The 22,723-nt window shown below is 36.9% G+C and overlaps 1 protein-coding gene across 1 annotated transcript in view; it reads left to right on the top strand.

The window, feature by feature from the left end:
* Window positions 1-22,723, top strand: part of pard3ba (par-3 family cell polarity regulator beta a) — a 277,652-nt gene that overhangs the window by 103,408 nt on the left and 151,521 nt on the right. The window contains exons 6-10 of the mRNA XM_079811668.1: window positions 10,494-10,580; window positions 13,397-13,522; window positions 17,419-17,849; window positions 21,738-21,877; window positions 22,204-22,329. Coding sequence (XP_079667794.1) covers window positions 10,494-10,580; window positions 13,397-13,522; window positions 17,419-17,849; window positions 21,738-21,877; window positions 22,204-22,329 — 910 coding nt within the window. The remainder of the gene's footprint in view (window positions 1-10,493; window positions 10,581-13,396; window positions 13,523-17,418; window positions 17,850-21,737; window positions 21,878-22,203; window positions 22,330-22,723) is intronic.

Below are 22,723 nucleotides of genomic sequence, written 5' to 3'. Positions count from 1 at the left end.
GCTGCCTTCACGTGCTATCGGAAATTTGATAATTCCGATTTCTTAAGTCGTGATTACGAGCTCATAGCATTCAAGTTTCAAAATGTGAGGGCGTTCATGTGCAATGTTTACCTAGGAAACTCGTATTTACGATAATTCCGAGAGCACATGAAAGCAGCATTAGAAACAACGGCGTCAATAAAACCACACCAATCTGAGCCCGAATCAGACCCAGAACATTTGAATGAAGATGATCGAGCAGAACCTGTTCAGTCCTCGAGAGTAAAGACTGCGGATCTATAATGATCGCTACTGAATGGCACTTTAACTTTTGTATTTTTAGAACGATTATAGCCAAATATCTGTCGCAAGAACTAACCCAAAACGAACACTAAGCACTGGCTTTAACTAGTAAGTTAGCCAAATCACACACAGAACCATGTTTAGCATGCCTGTAGATAAATAATACATAAAAGCTCTAATCAAAGAATCATTTACACTAATGCCAAGTTCGCTGTTGAGATTTTAACGTTAATGTTTGTAACGTTAGGTGTTCGTCGGATAACGTTAAGTATGAATGAGCATTTAACAGACTGGTTTGCAGAACAGCGTTGTCATCTGTTTACTTCCTTGCTACAACCCATTACAGGAAAACACATCGATGAAAAATAAATCAGACTTACAGGTTGTGGCACGTGAACAGCTTCTGTTTGTAAATCCAGCTTTCAGGACAAGCCGTTGTGCATATCCTGTATTGAACTCGCGAAGTTTGTGGAAGATCGTGTTGTCCTCCGTGAAATGTGCAGCGCGCGCGTCGTGCATCCACGCACCGGCAGTGTTTTTTTCACGCAGCTGACGTTGTGCAAATCTGGCATTGAAATCGCGAAGACGGTGGATGTTTTCCTCTGTTAGATGTGCTGCAGGAAGCCCTGCGCGCGCCTGATTCCCCGCTGACTCAAACACATGTGCATATAACATGTTTTATGTTAAACGCTCTGCAACGCACCCCCGTCCCAAGGAAGGCTGAACAGAGCAAGTACCCCAGACCTGCAATCCGGATGAAAATAACAGCGTTTCCTCGGCATCGCTGCAACAACACTCCAGCCTAACTATACCACAACAGCGCCGCGATACAAAATGGCCTCACCCCCCCTTATTTAATATTCTCGGAGGAGGGGTTTATGTAAATATTGAGCCTGGTGATGTCACCAACCCTGGAGGAATGTGTGTAGTCGCCTACTGGCCGTTTGCTGTAGTTCTTAGAAACTGATTTCTTTAAAAGCAGATATCTCCCTTTGCTTTAAACTTTGAACGTTGAAACTTTGCAGATGTTGTTTATGCTCAAGCAGCAACATTACACGTTAGCTAAAGTTAGAATAGTGAAATCGTGGTTTACCACCCCTTTAAAAGCAGGCTCTATTTGACCCTATGAATCACCCGCAGTTCAAGCCAGGGTTGCCAGGTCTATAGTTTTCCCTACACTAAACGTTTTGTTGCGCGCCTCTCATCCAATAATCACAAATAGCACTGTGTTTTGGTACTTCTGAAAATAGTGTCATCTTTCACATTATGTCCATTTATTACGAAATTCAAACAATAAATGGCATTTTGATAGATCGCTGTAGTGTTTCAGTTCAAGCGGCAGCGCGGAGAGCGAGTCATCTCTTCCACTTTAATACAACGTCGCTGCCCGATGAAACTCACGTATGTCCAAAACGGTTACTTTTCAGGAAGTGAAAAAAACACCGTATTTCAAAAGCAGTTGAATGTAGCGTTGTCATACTTGGTACGGCATCTTTACATGTCACCATATTCTTGCCAGTGTAATGATATAATCCACATTTGACCAAAAATTTACTTTAAATGGACATGCGTGCATATTTTACAGTAACGGTGGTCAATACGCGTTCTTCCGATCATTAATTAGAATGGCCAAGTGGCTTTTCATATTGACAGAGGAATATGCTCCGTTTATTAAATAGAACTAAACTGTGGAGAGCTTCAATGTCGTACTTTCGTCAGCCAGGTTCACAAATATAAAAATAAATAAAAATATTCGGTGACAATTACTTTGTCTAGACCATTTACCGATAAATAATAGTTGTGAATATATAATAAACTTGACAACAGTTGTCAAAAACAAACGTTTGCTGATACTTTACCTCAGTGTTATTCGGCTATCCAGTGCTGAGCTTCGATGAAACTTCACGAGACCGGCGAGATGCTTCCACAGGGCGGGAGATACGCGGCGTGATTGACAGCTTTGACACCAAATGGATATACGTGAAAATCAGATGACATGATTTCACAACTTTTCATTGGCCATTTAGATATGTGAAGCATACTGTATACGGAAATGAACCTGGACATTCGTTTTTTTTTATAGAAAAATCTCAAAATCGTCAAAATGGATATACGTGGTTTTCATCGGACAGCGACGACAAGTTATATCTCAAAAAACATGCATAAATATCAAAAGTTATGTTGAAAGATATGTTACAACTTACCAAAATCTGTAGCTTTAATCATGTAATCACTCAATCAGTGTTTCAACTGTGGACAGACGTCAATAAACAATCGGTCACTTAGCATTGTATTTAACCTACCTCAGGAAAGTCATCCGATGTTCAGTTTGTTAGTTAACAATAAAGAAACACTAGAGAGGAGCTTACCTACTGTTAATTATAGATGTATGCTTGAATACATTTGTCATGAAGACAAGTGCTTATGAAAAATACCTTATATATGCAATTGAGTTGTATATAAACATTTCAGTTTTTTTTTATTTCATTCTGAATAATCAGCTATCGGTATCGGCTGAGAAATTTAGTATCGGTGCATCTCTTATTCAAATTGAAGAAACATACAGTACTCGACATTAACACTTGTCTGGGACATGTGGATTTTTTGAAGGAGCAGGTGAAAGAGAATTGCACTTGCCGACCGGAAAACACCAATAACAAAAAAATAACTAGGGAATCTCCAAAACGTGAGAATGATTCTGTTTTTATTACATTTAGTGTACGTGGTGATTTATACTATTTAATGCAGTAGAATTTTTCAGTGTAAATTGTTTAATTTGATTGGTAACAACCCTATAGTGTCTTAATATTCTAGTTGAATTTATTGATCAAATTTAAGGATTTGAAATTAAAGATGATGAATCATACATTTAATAACGTTAGGAATAAATGCCCTCCGGGTCACAAATATGCATATTTAAATGTCAAAGTTGTTAAACACTGATGAGAATATTGCTTCAGAATAAACTATATTTACACCACAAAACAAAACTAGAAATTTTCCGGACACGCAACTTTTTTTACTCAGACAAGTGAATGACCGAGCCTTGATATTTATATTTTATATATAATATAAATATAAACTATAAACATTCAGCCAAACAGTGACAAAGACAACTGTAGTGTAGTATGAGTTTCTGAGGCTGTGATTTGACTGCAAAGTAGTTTTTTCATTTCTTTTTCAGATAATTAATGGAATTGTGGTATGAAAGTATTTCATAAAGTATTTTTCTCTTTTATCTTGAAATTGATCACAGGAATAGAGAAAATGTTTTCCCCTCTCTGACACTGTCTCGGTGCACACAAACACACTCTCTGTGTGTCGCGCTGTTGTGGTGTGTGAGCAGTAATAAGCTCTGTATCTGTTTGATGAGCTGCTGCCAGTCTCAGTTTTTATTCATGTAAATTCATGGATGCTCCGCGCCACACTGGGCTCATGCAAATTGGCAGAGGAGGTTTTTATTTTGGGAATAATGCAAATGGATTGAGAGGAGGTTTTATTTTTGTGGTGGTGCACTCTGCAGATCAAGCTGTGTGGAAAAATGTTTTCTGATCCCAGTTGAATTTGCATCATCATTTAGCAGATCTTTAAAGGGTTAGTTCACCCAAAAATTAATATTAGCCCATGATTTACATCCTAGGTGTATATGACATTCTTCTTTCAGACGAATAAAATTTATATATAAAAAATAATATAAGTTATATTTAAAAAGTCCTGGCTAATCCAAGCTTTATAATGGCAGTGATTGTAGCTTCGTTTTTGAAGCCCATAAAAGTGCATCTGTCCATCATATAACTGCTCCACACAGCTCTGGGGGGTTAATAAAGGCCTTCTGAAGCGAATCAATGCGTTTGTGTAAGAAAAATATCCATATTTAAACCTTTATAAAGTAAATTATCTAGCTTCGCAGTTCAAAATGCTTACGCTACGTCTGACGTAATTTTAAACTGCGAGAGGCACTACACTTTTTACCTTAGTTGAATACGGAAGGCGATCGGCCGGAAGCTAGATAATTTACTTTATAAAGCTTTAAATATGGATATTTTTCTTACACAAATGCATTGTTTAGCTTCAGAAGGCCTTTATTAACCCCCTCCAGAGCCGTGTGGAGCAGTTTGATGATAGATAAATGCACTTTTATGGACTTCAAAAATGAAACAACAGTCACTGCCATTATAAAGCTTGGATTAGCCAGGACTTTTTTAATATAACTATGATTTTATTCGTCTGAAAGAAGAATGTCATATACACCTAGGATGGCTTGAGGGTGAGTAAATCATGGGTAATTTTCACTCCCTTTAACACTATCAGTCACATGGTATTGGTCACATGGTAGTTTATTCTGGCGCCCACTTAAGACAAGAATGTGCTTTACTTGGCGTTTAGGGGCCAGTGTATATAAAAATTAAAGAGATACACTACCAATAAAGCAAAATGTTTGTGTTCAAGGATATCTGGTGCTGTGCTCATGTAATTAGTTACAGTATATACTGCAAAAATGCATTCAATTGATCAAAAATGACCGTAAAGACATTTAAAAAGGTTACAAAAGATTTGTTTCATATGAATGTTGTTCTTTTGAACATTTTATTCATTTGCAAATCTTGAATTAACAACAAATCATGATTTATATATATATTTATATATGATTTAATAAGAAATGTTTCTTGAGCACCAAATCAATATATTAGAATGATTTCTGAAGGATCATGTGACACTAGAGTAACGTTTGCTGAAAAATCAGCATTACCAGCACAGGAATTAAATACATTTTAAAATATATTACAATAGTAACCAGTTGTTTTAAATAAAATACAGAATTTTTTTTTATCAAATAAATGTCCCCTTGGTGAATATAAGATTCAAAATAATTAAATTTTACTGATCCCAAACTTTTAAACTGTGTATATCCATGTTTATATTAATACGATAAATCATTTCAGTTAGTAAATAACTTGTCTTGTTTGTCTGAATCTTCCAGAAAAAGCTTTTTTTTGTTGTTTTGACAAAGATGGAAGAGATCACATCCTCCTCTCTCTTCCTCTGCCCTCTCATCCTTTCCTTTGCTCTGTTCTGTCTTTACTGTGATGAGAGATGCAGGTAGACACCTTTGCCTCCAGCTCTCATCTCAGACACACTGAATGGCAGTGACTCCACTGGCTTTCGGCTCATTTGTTTGGTCATTAATGTCGTCCCGCAGGACATAAACGGCAAATGGATTTGCTGTGTGTTGACAAGAGTACAAAGTAGCTGGTGAATTCTTTTGCTTTTTTGTTTGTGTGTGGGTTTGTGTCTTAAATACACTGACTGCTGTAGGCCAGAAACGTTCTCTACCGCAAGTACACAGATGCAGATGCTGGTCCAATGCATTGCAAATGTCCCTTTCATATAGTAAGTGTGCATTATTGCATTACCGTGACGGTACCAAACTTCAAGTAGAGGGGGTAAAAGTTACCTTCAAATGCCTGTGCCATTAATAATATGTGGTTTTTTCATAATTCCTACAACTATTGTCGGAAGTACCCACTTTTTGCCGTGTTCACATTGCAGGAACTGGGAATAAATGAGTTCGTACTTCAGAGTAGGAGAAACCCAGCACAATAGCTACTACCAGTGATGTAAGTGTACGCTAATTGTAGGGGTGTGAATCGTCACTGATCTCACGATTCAATTCGATTACGATTATCATGTCAACGGTTCGATACCACGATGGGTTGCATCCTTAATTTTCAATATTACTGCACATGGTTACATTTTCATCAATGAATACAAGCAGTCAGATATATAAACTCCCTTTTTATTTTATCTGCTTCAAGAAAGTACACTTCCTGAATGTAGCAAACATCAAACACAACTGAAATGCCTGTGCACACCGGGACGCTTATCGCCAGCGTTTTTCATTGCATCTTGTGTGTTCACACCCAAGCGATTGTACACAAGTTGGTGCTGCGCCACTTTACGCTTCGTTACACATAAGAAGAAGAGAGACAGTATTTACGCGCTTGCCAAAACCATTCACACACTTTTTGCTAACTGGCAAGCAGCATTAGCAGCTCATCTTCTTCTTTGTCTACTTACTTCCTCTTTGTCGTATCAATGTGTGCTCTGCAAGACCGTTTTGTCTGTGTTTTACTGTCACTTCAGCAGCTCCAGGCACGTGAACAAAAGTGCCGATCTCATTGGTTGACTAGTTTTTAACGCGATGCGTCAAATAAAAAAAACGAACCCTAGGTGCTTTTACGCCTGGCGTTTTGCGCGTCGGTGTGCACACTCACATTGGCGCCCTTTGTTTAGTCACAAGGCACTAAACGTTGGCAATAAACGCGCATGAAAATCATCCCGGTGACAAATGACAGGACCATTCTGAACTAACAAACACTAGTAATTACTAGGGCTGGGTATTGACACAAATTTCATAATTCGATTAGATTTCAATTCACAAGCTTTCGATTCAATATCGATTATTTTGGATATATCAGCAGTGATGGGAATAACGGCGTTATAAATAACGCCGTTACTAACGGCATTACTTTTTCCAGTAATGAGTAATCTAATTGATTACTCTTCTCATCTTAATAACGCCGTTACCGTTACTGCCAAAAAATGCGCCGCGTTACTATAACTGATGAAGCTTTTTTTTTCATCAGACCAACTATCTCTGAGCGTGTTCTACTGTTCTTCCTTGGTTAGTGGGCAGAGCACGAGACAAGCGCATACATTCTGACGATTGGCTGAGGTAGAGTACAATTTAAATTGTAAGCCAATCAGAGGTAGAGTTGGGCAGGTGTTCGAAAGCACGCATAGTAGTGATGGGCATTCGGCTCTTTTGACTCAGCTCACTGAAAAGAGCCGGCTCTTTTGGCTCACAAACGGCTCTTTAAATGACTTTGACTATAATATTTCAATTTTTATTACATAATTATTTAATTTCTATAGGCTAAATTTGTAAAAAAATAGAGTCGACTCTTCAGATATGCGAGCAATTCACCTTATGCGACGTTCACCTAAAAGAGCCGGCTCTTAGAGTCGGCTCATTCGCGAATCGCGAACGACCCATCAAAAGCTCATTCGCGAACGAGTCGATCCATCATCACTAACGGTCATTCGCGAACGACCCATCATTAGTAATGCTCATGAATTGCGAACGACTCATCATAATAACGCATAGTCAGACAGGACAGGACACACAAGAAGGAACAACACAAGCCAGTCAGTCAACGAGAGACAGGTATGGCGACGAGCCCAAATAATCCAAAAGTAGCCTTCTCTAAATGGAAGTATAGACATTACTTTTTCCTTCAAGAAATTAAAGGAACGAATGTAATCGTGAAATGCACATTATGCCCTGGGCAAAAGTGCCTATCCACGTCAGTGTCAAGTAATTCAAACTTACTCAAACATCTTTCAACGTTGCATGCTTCCACGAAATTAGTGGCCATGACTACCGAAGGAGAAGTAAGATTGTCAATGGCCAGAGTACGAGATTTATTTTTATGGAGATGTATTTTTTTTTTTTTTTTAATGTATTACCTACCTGTTAAAATCCTTCGGTATGCTATACATTGCACTTTCCAGTTACATTGAAAGCACCTAATATTGTTACACTGTTCTACTTGAAGTACAGTATTTTTGCAGTAATTTTTGTTTTATTTGCACTACAAAGAGTGTATATATTTGTTAATTCTTTTTGGTATATTGCTTAACAAGCTTAATTTAATTTTGCCCAGTTGTGGCCTGTTGAGGGGCAATAAATATCAAAAGTTCCAAAACATCTATTGTGTTATTTGCATTGATCCACTATATAAACATAATATCTACATACATGGCATTTGATTGGAGGCTAGTCTCACTTTGTCCCACAGCAAAAAAATTTTTAGATGTGTACATATGTTTCATGTTTCTGTTAATAATGTATTGTATTAAGTGTCCATTTCATTATAATATTCAGATTTATCATAAATAATTGAACATGCACATGTATTTTAAGTTCCGTTAAAGAGGGGTAGAGGTGGGGTCACATTTGAGCATTTAAAATTTAATTTTACTTGAAAGTAACGCAACAGTTACTTTCTTAAGTAACTAGTTACTTTTAAAATTTGTAACTGAGTAACTAATTTAGTTACTTTTTGGAAGAAGTAACTAGTAACTGTAACTAATTACTTTTTAAAAGTAACTTGCCCAACACTGTATATCAGGTGCAATACATGGCAAATTTTCTCAAGGAAAACAAATCTCTGAACTGATGTTGTAAACTATGGGAGTCAGTTGATACTACATTTAGCCTATTATAAAATTGAAGGTAAACATTTACTGATTTGTAAACAAACACTTAAATTACACTAAATTTTGTTTTAAATAATAAAAAGTTATAATATTAGCTTTACAATTACATAATCATATACAATACTTTTTTTTAAATATAAACATTTAAATGGTGCCTGTCATAAAAACTTGCCAGATTTATTCATACATGCTTGCATTAAATTTTGAAGAACATTAAAAATGACAATGAATAGCAATGTAATGTGGTGCATATAATTAGCAAAATGCTCCACTCTAGAGTTAATTTTTCTAGCTGACTAACGAGTTTATGGACACTGGATATGGTTTATGGTATTTGTGACATTACATGACATTGTTTACAAGCCATGTTACTTAGGCTAAGTTATGTGTTTCTGCGGTTGAAGCACTTAATGAGCTATTCTATGTGGCATAATACGGATTTCAGTAAGTTGTACTGTATCTTTTAACACACTTTCAGATGCTCATTCATGTTTATTTCGCGCTGTTACTGGCATTAAGGCGGAAGAGAAGATTTGTTCATCTGCCGGTTCTTTTGAGCTGAGCTGTGGCAGAGCGATCTGCATTTATGTTTTTGAATCTCGTAAAAAAAAGAAGACGACGTAATTTGAAATCTGAGACTTTGTTTCATATTTCAAGATTATTGCGATTATTGGATGGGAGGCGTGCTACAATGTTTGTTTCATTCTGAAAACAGGATGACTAATCGATTCTTGGGATTTAAGAATCGATATTGTTTTGTAAAAGTGAAAATCGATTAAAATCGAGAAATCAATGTTTTTTTACCCAGCCCTAGTAATTACTAAAAGCGCTTGAAACTGTCAAGTAGTGTACGAAGTTACAATAACGCTCACAAACAGCATGCAGCTTTCACACACGCACATACATGTAGCATAGCGCACACACACGTAGCGCATGCACACACACTCACTCACGCGCTCGCATGCCATATCGTAAATGTTAAAATAGTGGGTGCATTTTCTTATTACTCGCTTTTGTGTTTCGCCTCCCTCCGCCATTTTACGCTAGAGAAGCGCTTATGTGATGAATGATGTCAGAGAAGCGTCAGTTGGCTATAATCAATTATGGGCTATTACTGCATCGATGCAAAATCGTCCACATCCGCATCGCTATGCATCGATTAATTTCAACACCACTAGTTAATTGGACGAACGCATGCCATACGAACACCGGCACCCGCCATTTTTAAAAAGCTGTGTAGCTTAACTCCACGAATATGGAAAACAGCGATAGATGGACCAACAGCGAAGTTCAGGCATCCTCCGTCTTCCAGTTGTTGACTTTGTTGAATGTCACACTTAAATGGTGTTGCTCTTGGTGGGATTACGTCACTTCAGAGTTCCTACTGGTGGTGCAAATGCAACCAAGAAAATGGCCCTAGGGGAAAATTTTGTTCTCGGGGGACTGGCCTTGTGGCTAGTTCCTATAACTGAGTCCATCTATAACATGGACCCATCCTATAACATCCATCCATACATGCATAATATCAAAGTATTAGTGGCATGGGCAAACACCACTCAGATTTACTTTAGTATTCGTGAAAATCTAGTGAATTCTATGTGTATTTGTTTGTGTTTCAATGCAAGTGCTCGGTCAGAGGAGTCTGAATGAATGCTATAATGCAACACACTTTCCGAGAGCTCTAGACCTGAGGAAATGATGCAGGTGACAGCGGGAGCACTCCATTGATATCCAAGACAGTTCCTACCGTAATGGTTTTTGGGCTTGTCATTTTGACATGTGACTGTTGTTCTGCTAATGTAATTGCGTTCCACTGAAAGTTTCCACTTCCAAAATGTATTTTTCAGTGTGTTGAAGTTGTTTTCTTTATTCTGGCAAGAAAAATGTAACCACTTACATCCTGCACCATTGTGTTTCCCTTACTGCAGCAGTCTCACCCGGGCGGTGGAGATTTCTGGAGACCACGGGCCTCTGGGAATCAAAGTCATATCATACTGCTCATCACTGAGTGGAAGGTAAAGCACACACACACACACACACACACACACACACACACACACACACACACACACACACACACACACACACACACACACACACACACACACACACACACACACACACACACACACACACACACACACACACACACACACACACACACACACACACACACACACACACACACTGCTGTTCGATCCTCAAACATTGACTCTTAATCGACTATAGACTAGAAAGAGTAGTTTAGAAAACTTTTATACAGTTGACAATCTAGCAATGTAAAATTTAAAGGGTTAGTTCACCCAAAAATGAAAATTCTGTCATTAATGACTTACCCTCATGTCGTTCGACACCCGTAAGACCTCCGTTCATCTTCAGAACACAAATGAAGATATTTTAGTTGAAATCTGATGGTTCTGAAAGGCCTCCATTGGCTCAATGGCACGGTTCAATCTCAAGACCCTTAAAAGGTACTAAAGACGTTGTTACAAAGTCCATCTCACTACAGTGGTTCTACAATAACTTTATGGAGTGACGAGAATAGTTTTTGTGAGCAAAAAAACCCTAAATAACGACTTGTATAGTGATGACAATTTCAAAACACGGCATCATGAAGCTTCGAAGCGTTATGAATCAGTGAGTCGAATCATGATTCGGATCGCGTGTCAAACCGCCAAACTGTTGAAATTTGGCGATCCAAACTGCTGAATCGACTCATTGATTCATAACGCTTCAAAGCTTCATGATGCATTGTTTTGAAATCGTCATCACTATATAAGTGGTTATTTAGGGTTTTTTGCGCACAAAAACTATTCTCGTCACTCCATAAAGTTATTGTAGAACCACTGTAGTGAGATGGACTTTGCAACGATGTCTTTAGTACCTTTTAAGGGTCTTGAGATTGAACCGTGCCATTGAGCCAATGGAGGCCTTTCAGAGCCATCAGATTTCAACTAAAATATCTTCATTTGTGTTCTGAAGATGAACGGAGGTCTTACGGGTGTCCAACAACATGAGGGTAAGTAATTAATGACAGAATTTTCATTTTTGGGTGAACTAACCCTTTAAAGGGATTGCTAATTCTTTTATTGTCAAATGTCATTGAAAAAACACACTTTTTTTCCTCTGTGGAACTTCTAATGAAGATTTTGTTATTATTAAATTATTTATTGTTTGTGTTGTTTCCTAGTGTTTGACCGGCATATTATATATATATTTTTTGTGAATCAAAAACATTGTTAACATGTAACGCATGCAAAATTCTTGTGCATTTCGTAGTCATGTAATCAGATAAATACTATCTAGGACATGCATGAATTACTTTTCACCCATCACTATTCACCCATCATCGCACACTGACACACAGGAAGTAGCTAGGTGAATGGCTCTTTCAGACTGCATGAACAGGTCAAAAGTTAAGTGCTCAGGGCAAGGACACACACGTGCTGCATGACAGGAAGTCCTCCCTGGGTGGACGGTGACATTTTTCCTGTTGTGGGGGCCTGTGCGCCCTGTTGAGCTCCGGATGGGAATAGACCCTCTCTCTGTAGGTGGGCAAACCTGTTCGATGACCTGGTGAACTACTCTTTGGGTTGTGTAAGTCTCAAAGGAAACCCTAAAGTCTTAAAGGAAGTAACAGCAAATTAAATCCTGTATTTATTTCATTTTCCCAGTAGTAACAGAATTGATCATTGAAATGGTTGACAAGAGAAGTCTGTTCTTGAAATATTGTTCTGCTAATTTTGAGGGACAATTCAGAGAAATTTCCTTAGAATATGATTGATATTTTCATTAAAATCATAAATAAAAAACAGTAAAAAGCTTTAAAACTCTGTTTCTGGTGTCATTCCATATTTCACCAGATGAGATTATTCTACATTTTCCATGGTAAATACTGGACATATTGTATAGAAATTAAATCTTTCTATTTTTCTATTTTATAGGATTTTTATTTTATGTATTATTTATTTATTTATTTAAATAATTTTTTTATTTTGTTTTATTTTATTTACCAGTATTCTATTTTATTTACCAGGATTTTATTTTATTTACCAGTATTTTATTTTATTTACCAGTATTTTATTTTCGATGTAATCGAATGCTCGACTTGAGAGCATTTGGGTAACTCAGGAAAGTACAGTTCTTTTATTTATTTATTTAATAAAATTGTATTTATTGATATATTTATTTTTTAATATATTTATTATTATTTTAAATGTATTTTATTTTATTCATTTTATAATTTTTTATTATAATTTTATAATTGTATTCTTTATTTTATTCTTTATTTTATTTACTGGTGTTTTATTTTATTTACCAGTATTTTATTTTAGATGTGATCAAATGCTCGACTTGTGAGAGCATTTGGGTAACTCAGGAAAGTACAGTTATTTTATTTTATTTTATTTATTTATTTAATTACATATTATTTATTTTTAAATTTTTTAATATATTTAATTATTTTATTTTTATGTATTGTATTGTATTGTATTGTATTGTATTGTATTTTATTCATTTTATTACTTTTTTTATTATTATTTTTTATTTTATTTTATTATTTATTTTATTTACGTGTGTTATTTTATTTACCAGTATTTTATTTTATTTACCAGTATTTTATTTTATTTACCAGTATTTTATTTTATTTACCAGTATTTTATTTTCGATGTAATCGAATGCTCGACTTGTGAGAGCATTTGGGTAACTCAGGAAAGTACAGAGTTATTGTCATTTGGAATTCAGATACTTATATACAACTAATATCTTTTAGTTTTTTTTGTCTCAAATGATGCCCTTCTTGTCTGAAATCTGTTTGTGCGTGTGTCATCAGGACTCTGGGTCTACATATTCGAGCCATAGAGGAGAACAGCCGCTCTGAACGAGAGAGGATCTTTCAAGAGGACGAGTGCATTGTGCAGATCAATGACATCGAGTTAATAGACAAGTCGTTCGCTCAGTGAGTGTCTGACTCTTTCATCCGTCACACTTTCATTGTTGTCATGTGGATTACTAATCATCCACCCGCTCTCTTTCGTTCTACTTCATCCCCTTCTTTATTATCCGTCTTTTGTTTTATTTTCACTTTCATGCAATTTTTCTCTGTCATACTCGCCATCATAGCGTGCAAACCTTTTTCCATCCATCCGTCCGTCCGTCCATCCATCCATCCATCAATCCATCCTCCTCTCTTGCAGAGTTTCAGTGCTATAACTTTAACACAACAAAAGAGACTAGTCTTCTCTGGCCGTGAGTGTGGAATTGCCCTATTAAGTGGCATCATTCGGTATTGGACAGTCTTCAAAAGAGTGACAGATTAAACGAAGTGGCACTATTAGAGGAAGAGTTAGAGAAATTGGTATGAGAGTTAAAGGGTTTGAAGTAGAAAAGAAAAAAGAAGGCAGTCAAGCAAGTCAATTTGACTTCTCCAGCGGCGTCCTGAACTGAACTCCGAAAAGTTTGCTCAACACATTTAACGCAGCATGTATTGTGTCCCCGTTTGGGGTGTGCGCTTATCACAATTTTAAATTGTGAATGATTAAAAGGTCGGCCTGTGAAGAGAGTAGTATCGTGCTACAGTGTGCAGTTCTGCCATCGCCGTCCCAGTAATGTACATCGCCACGTAGATTCACATCACGTTGTGTTTAGCAATGCAGCGTTAGGGTTATGCTCACATGATATTGCAGTTCTTCACCATCACAGAAGTTTATTATTTGCATGCGTTTTAAAGTCTTTCCAGTTTTTCGCACGCTGTTCTGACATAGCCCGAACAACCGTAGCACACTCACACTATAAAAGCCTGTCACACTGCGACTGTGTACTGAACGAAGTTCTCTTTTCCATCTTAAACTGTCAAATACACACAAGGTTTACATAAACACAATAATTTAAATCTTAAGTGAATGCAAACAGAATGCGTGTTGGTATATTATTATAGGCGTGTATCATATGTGTATCAATTAGGGTTGGGTACCGAAACCCTTATATAACCGGTATGTAACCGAATCAGAACGCAGATTTCGGTGCCACTTAAGTTCAAATGTGCTTTCGCGCTCAGCGCTCGTCACATATCACATCTATTCAGTGTTTCCAACCACATGTTTATTTTAGATTTCAGACATTTTAAATGCTCATAAGTACTAGCAAAAACACACACTGATGTCTATGGAAGCAGCAACAACAATCCTTTCAGACAGTTATAATTTGACTACGTGTTTTATTCATATCAGATACACATATATAGTTAGCTATATAGTTTACTCCAGTCTTCTCCCAGTTCAGCGGTCACTTACTTTCATGTATTTCATGAGATAAGGATGAATTTATGTGATGTAAATCCGATTCCGAGGCGCAAACTAACATGGCACCGCCCATCGCGCATTATACATCAACTAACACACATTCACTCACACATATTTGAAAATCAGAATATATTTTTTAACATAGTTAAAAGTTTGTGAATATTTTGAAGAAAAAAGAAAAAACGAAATAAACCCAATACAGCTGAGCTGTCATACAGCACTATAGCTGCTGCTGTGTCATTTGAGAAGCATAACGCGACGCCATGGAAACAATAAGGCGATGCATTCTAAAATATTTAGCCACAGAATATAAAATAAAGCTGAACCTTGAAGCTGGTTTGTAGCATACGGAGAATACTGACTACTTTGCTGTTATTAGTACTGTAGTGTAACTATTATTTAATGTTAAATTAGGCCTGTTGTAGTTAGGTTAGGTGGCTTAGGTTTTACTGTGAATTTAAGCAAATGGTGTTTTGTATTTATATTTATATATTTAAGTACACTTTAAACTTTTAATAAATGGTTCAATTTAAATAATACAAAAAGTTCAATAAAAAGCCATTCTTTAATGTCATCCACCTCAGTTTGTGGGTTTTTTTCTTTCTTTTTTTTAAGTATCGGTTTGGCACCGGTATTGAAAAAACCCAAACGATACCCAACCCTAGTATCCATGCATTTTCTTAAAGTGACAGCAGTCTAATAAACCTACTGCCGTCTGTCATTAATGTTAATCAAACAGCAAAATACAAAGAGAAAATCAGTCACCGCTCTTGACTGAATAACTTGAAAAGCTTTAATAACAATCGTGAACTTTTAATTCAAATATGTAGTGTTTTATTTTACATTTATTCAATTTATTAGGCTACTGTTACAGTAAATGCGCACCTACTGTAGCTGAAAATATTAATGCACTGTTTATTTATATTTGTATCTTATGAGGTATTTGTCCTATTATTTGTAATTTGGGTCTTGGTTCTCATTTTTTTTATATATTAAAGATGAAATAATAATACGATTTTGGTCATATTGCCCTCCCCAACTTTGGCCTAATTGGTCTGAAATTTTTGATACCTTGTAAGGCTACATTTTTAAAACAGGGGAAATAGTTTGGCTGTACACCTCAATGAATTGCAAAATTATCTTAAAAATCAACAAAAAAAAGAATCGTGACATGATTGTGCGCCTGTCTGAAAAAAAATCCATCCCATCCCATCCCATCCCATCCCATCCCATCCCATCCCATCCCATCCCATCCCATCCCATCCCATCCCATCCCATCCCATCCCATCCCATCCCATCCCATCCCATCCCATCCATCCATCCATCCATCCATCCATCCATCCATCCATCCATCCATCCATCCATCCATCCATCCATCCATCCATCCATCCATCCATCCATCCATCCATCCATCCATCCATCCATCCATCCATCCATCCATCCATCCATCCATCCATCCATCCATCCATCCATCCATCCATCCATCCATCCATCCATCCATCCATCCATCCATCCATCCATCCATCCATCCATCCATCCATCCATCCATCCATCCATCCATCCATCCATCCATCCATCCATCCATCCATCCATCCATCCATCCATCCATCCATCCATCCATCCATCCATCCATCCATCCATCCATCCATCCATCCATCCATCCACTTTTCTCTTCAATAATCTGTTTCACTAGGATGTAAGTCACAATATGGAATAAATAATCTGTTGTTTAACTGTTTTAAAATCTATAATGCACCACCTTTCTTATCTTATTATTTTAACATTATCACACCAGTCTGTAGTGACAGGGTAAATTCCAGGGAGTTATGTTAAAAGATGGAAACCTTGAGAAGTGATTCCCACTGGAAGTTCTTGAGCGAAAAGGCTCTTGAATGGTGCTAATTAAGGAGGCTGTTGAGTCTAGAGCTCTTCTGAAAGACCGAAGGAATGTCTTAATATTCATGTTATCTTTAAATGCACCATTTTTAATTTTTTTAATTTTATTATTTTGTTGAGGCTGTCTGGGGGGAAGAGGTTGAGAGGCGGGAGAGCAATAAACCGAAATCCCTCCGGCACGAGGACGATCCATTTAGATCTGCTCTGACGGATAGATCTGTATAGCCTTGGTGGCTCCAGGAAGATTTGTCTGCAAGGGTCCTGTTTAAACGCACAGTTACTTCACAAATATTTTTAAACCGAAATCCCTCCGATGCGAGGACGATCCGTTAAGATCTGCTCTGACAGATAGATTTGTATAGCCCTGATGATTCCAAGAAGATTTGTCTGCAAGGGCCCTGTTTAAACGCACAGTTACCTGACAAATATAAATAGTAAAATCGCAAACGGGACCCTCCACTTTTCTTCCACTCCAGATAGAGGTGATTCAGGTTATATTATATTTTTTGTTTTATTCTCTTATGAATATTTTAATTCCATTTCTGTGTAAAGCACTTAGAAAAGCCACTGTGTATGAAAAGTGCTATATAAATAAACTTGCCTTGCCTAAATGTGCCTTACAGAAAAGTAAGACAAGGTGTCGCTCTTGATGTTTCAGGTCTCAGGAGGTGTTTCGCCAAGCCATGTCCTCCTCCCCCATACATTTGGAGGTGCTTCCTGTTGCCAACAAGCTCCGCTACGAAAAGAGCCTCATCGGGCAGCTTTTCAACAGCACTGAACCAATCACTGTGGTCCCTAAGGTCAAGAGTCCTTTCTTGGTCCATAAACTCCATCAGGGTAATGCAGCGACACCGTCTCCAGAGCCCCCGCAAACCCCGCCCCTAAAGGAGGAGGAGCTTCACCCTGCAAGACACACCCCCATTGAATCAAATCATCACAGAGATACGCCTTCTCCTCCCGTCAGCACATCACCCACCCTGAAAGATCGTAGCGCGAGCCCCGCCCCAAAAAAGACCCCGGCCCTCGCCTCGCTGGTTAACATGGTCAACAAAAAGTCTGGGAAGAAAATGAAGATCGATTTGAAGAAAGGTAAGTTGGAAGTGAAATCGAAATTTTTACACTTTTTCAAAGCCCCAGGCGAATCAAAAAAGAATTCAACTTGTATATAATTTTTGACTCAAAGTAAAATGGCTCGTGAATGACATTTCATGTTGATTTTAAGCTTGAATAGTCAAACTCCGTCCAGTTGACCAGAAGGTGCCGTCATGAGCCCTGTGATTTAACCCATGTCAAAACTGCTGCATAGCAACGTCTGTACTTGATCTTCTCCCTTTTCCCCCTCACCTCTCTGTCTTTATCGCTCCTCTCAGCTGATTGACAGCTGCTATTGTTTAAAACTTTAATGTCAGGTGCTCTCCTGGGACTTGCGATTTCACCATTTGCCATCTTTAGTATGCTGGATTGGCCGCTATCCTCGATGACATCTCTCCCTCAAGTGTGTTTGAGAGAGAGACAGAGCAATTCTCAGCTTCAATAATCTCACGTGTCCCTTCAGACGAGAGACTCGAGGGAATCGCTATCTTAGCATGATTCTTTAAGCCCATTTTATTCTTTCTTCTCTGGTTGCGTTTCTGTGTGAATCTCATAAAACCTGTCAGTAACATGTCCAGGTCATATTTTACCCCAAAATCAAAGGGAAGAAAAATCTAAATAATTTTTATTCATTATATAATTGTTTTATTCATACAAATTAAGCCTTACATTGTGACATTTAATGACAAATAAGCTAATTTGCAAAAATATATATTCCCATTACCAATACAGTATTGGTCACAGTAAGATAAAAGACTAGTGTAAATGATTGTGTTAGAGATGTGTGTATTTATATATCATGATACTATTTGGTAGTGCACTACCTTTAATTTATGCTGATTTTACTAAATAAAATAAATAAATAAATACAAATAAATGATTGTATTACCATGTTTTTACTAGTATATTTTAAATGGTAAAATTCTAATGTTACGAATAGAAAAATAATTTCATATAAATGCAATAAATATACAAATAACGAAATAGTAAGTTATGCAATGAACATTAAAATATATATAATATGTATCCAGTACATTTAAAATGACTAAATAAATATATGCATTAAATATGAAAAACAACTAAAAAGTAATCTATATGCATGAAATATAAAATATTTTTTGATTTTGAAACGTGACCTTGACATGTTTTGGTGAGACTCACTCTTCTCTGTTTCCCCTCTTCCAGTGCTTCCTCTAATCTTTTTATTTTCAGACCACACCCTTTGTCATTGTTTCTATCGTTCTTTTTTCACACCATTTCTCTCTCTCTCTCTCTCTCTCTCTCTCTCCTCATCCTGTATCCTGGTCTCTGCATCTCCCGTCTCCTGTAGATGTGTTCACGTGTGAAATTAAAGTGCAGAGCTGTCTAATCCCCGTAAGGAAACATTTATCAACGTGCAGGGGTGGAGACGGAGAGAAACCGACAGCTTAAACACAGGTTATCAGTCCAGAGTTCTTGAAAGCCTTCATCTGCGTACCGCTGACCTGATTTGGATCGGATGAGCTTGATACAGTTTTTGCCATTATCCACCACCTTGCTCTCTAGAGCATTAGCATCGGCTATTAAAAAAACCCCAAAAAACATCAGTAGTCAATCATTTTTAAACCAGTGATAAAAGTGACACTCTGATGATGTTGGCTTTTATAAAGTTCATTAGTAATAGAAACTGAAAAGTAATGCTATAATATTAGACAAAATACACTGTGGTTTCTTTCATGTCAGTTGCAGTTTGAAGGACTTTTAAAAGTCTTTTAATTAAAAAAATAATATAGTCAAATTTTGAATTCAAGAATTCTGATTCTGACAATGCTCGAAAAACACTAAAAACAACCAATAAGAGATAAATGCTTTTGAATTATGTATTTCCAACTGGTATTCCAGATTCTCCTTCATATCTGTCAACTTCATTAGCCTTTCACATTAACACTAATCTTTTTTTTGTGTTGTACATCAAAGTGTGAAAATTACCAGAATGACACTTCTTTCATTTATCCCCAAGAGGACTGCACAGTTTTGGGGCCCTTTAGAAGTTTTGACATTGGCTCTGACATTTGTGCTTTTGTCAGTTTTTTTTTTTTCTCCAAAAAAACATATTAATGGCAAAAGTGTCATTACACTGTATTCAGCACAAACTGGGCTACCATAATATGTTAGCAACATGTATGTTCATGCTTGTATTTTTGAGAGAATAACTTTTATGCCGTTTTTTTTTTTTTTTAAATGACTCAAATAAGCACATGATAGATATGTGTCAACAAGACTTTTGACTTTTTCAAGACTTTTTGCCTAGATGGGTGTTTTTTTGCTTAAAACTGATTTGAGAATCATTGAGCCAACTCATTCACATAAAACAATATATTGATTTAAATTTTGACACCTTTTCTTTACAAAGTCCGTATGCAAAGAGGCGTGAACGATCATCAATAATGCTGTGATTTACACCTGAGAGAACAAAAGATAGGTCATGAGTCAGGTATGTGACAGAGAGGAACTCTTTACAAAATGTAACAAAAAACAAAAAATGTGTCGTTTATTTAGAATATAGTAACCAATATAAAGTGAGAGCCAAAGGCACATTACAAAGGCCTACTATGTTTTAAATTATCAAAAGATTTGACCTTTTTTTTAATGTTTTTGAAAGAAGTCTCATGCTAAAAAAAACCCTGTAATATTGTGACATTGAACATAATCCAGTATTCAGTAAATACAAATAACTACTAATAACTGTCTATCGGATATAACTAATGCTCAAATATCATTTAGATTTTCGGTTCATTTATGAGACGCACATATTATAGGCTATTGTCTGCTATATTTGATTCTTAATTAAATCCAGGCAATTAGCTGATGAAACACTGATTAAAATTAAGATACAATTTATACAAAACGAAATTCACTTTAAAGAAAGGATTTACAAAACAAAACTTAATGAAGTGGTCAAAATCATGTCGACCCACTCCATGTCTCCCAACATATTGCGCATTTTTTGTTTAATTTCTTACTCATGCTTTGCACTTTTCATAATCAACATAGATGAAATTGAAATTAAAAAATAACATTAGGCTATAATATTAACATCATTATGAAACAACATAAGTTTTCAATGGCTACAAGAAGTATTGTACACAACGTTTGACTGGTAGGCTACTGTAGCCTATTTATAGCATCTGAGCAGAAATTTGCAAACAAAAGCTTTATTGATGTGACACTAGGCTATTTTACAGTAAACACTTCATAATCTGTCCAGGACAGGCCAAAGAACTTTTGTCGTATTTGTTATATTATAGAGCCTATAAGTGTTAATCTGCAGTTTAATATGTCACACGGACACATGCAGGATTCATATTTAAACTGTCTTTTTGCGATTTAATATTCACAGACACTGACAGAATAAACGTACCTCACAATCATCGGCTGGATCTGTTGCTCTTAGAAATAAACGGCTTTTCCTCTGAGGTAAATTATTCCAGGATTATTCCTCACCGCGTTTCAAAATGCTGTAAAGTACATGCAGTGCTACATGCGACGTGATCTTCGACCTCTAGGAGTTAAGTTTGCAAAATGTTCTCATTGAAAATTCAGAGTGATGTTCCTTGCAGTGAATCGAGCCTTAGGATGTTAGCAAGTTTTCAGGATTTTGTGGCAGGGATTTTAGTGGAATAAGTCTTAAATTGTTACTACAATTTAAAAACTCGATGCAAACACGTTTTTTTCGATTAATGGAACCTTTGAAGAATGTTATTTGATATCATACAGTGAAATATGTACAGAATTTAGTGTAGCTTTTGGTTTTCCACACTGGTGAAAATGGTAAGAATACCATTTGTCTGGTTCACTGGGTCATTAAATACATGCTTAATGTTTTTGGCCTTCTTCTGTCTGCAGGCACGGAGGGCCTCGGTTTCACCGTGGTAACCAGAGACTCGTCTCTTCATGGTCCAGGACCCATCATGGTCAAGAGCATTCTGCCCCGCGGAGCTGCTGTTAAAGACGGGCGGCTCAAGTCTGGAGACCGTATCCTGGAGGTATTACATGCTTCCTGCGTCAATGCAATCATGAGAGCGCAACCTGGCAAATGCAAAATCAGAGCTTATTTATAGAACATTAAATTATGCCATTCCTTCCCCGCCAGTCGTGCATTTAAGAGGTATGGTTTTAAATGCAATTGAAATATATTGTTTCAGAATGCATAATGCATCTTTGACCTAATTAGGCCAATTGTCTGTCTTATATTGCACCTGGCCGAGAGACGGAATTAATACTGACGTGTTTTCCATCTCGTCAAAGTGTAAATGGAAATTTTGCTCTCTGTTTTGACGGTTACAGGAAATAGCTTTCTTTCTTTCTCTAGGTAAATGGAGTGGACATCACAGGACGCACACAAGAGGAGCTGGTGGCTATGCTGCGGAGCACCAAACTGGGAGAGACCGTGTCTATGACAGTAGGAAGACAAGAGGAGTTTTTGCCCAGAGAACTGGTAAGACTGTAGTGCATCAGTCGGGTTCTGGAAGTAAAAGCTCCATTCATTTTTTCCATAAGGAAATTGATTTTTACCAATAACTTATAAGCCTTTAGACAGACCTACTGTGAGTTCCAAGGTTGTTTATCAATGGTATATGCTTTTGTTGAAGCCATCCATAAAATAATTGTTTGAATAAGTGTTTAATAGCGGAATTTGTGGTGAAAAGCCACAGTACCCATGATGCTTTATAGAAAATTCCACCAATCAGAGATTTGCGGCAAGCAAATCGTGCTAAATGAAGTTGCAGGGAACGCCCACTCCCACAAAGCTCCACAAATGACACAATCGAGCTGGTATTGATATGCTGTCAAAATACAAAATATTTGTATATATATTTATTTTATTGCGA

Source organism: Gobio gobio (assembly GCF_949357685.1).
Source record: "Gobio gobio genome assembly, chromosome: 3".
Lineage (NCBI taxonomy): Eukaryota > Metazoa > Chordata > Actinopteri > Cypriniformes > Gobionidae > Gobio > Gobio gobio.
Note: the sequence above shows the minus strand (reverse complement) of the source record. Positions and strands in the feature narration are given on the sequence as shown.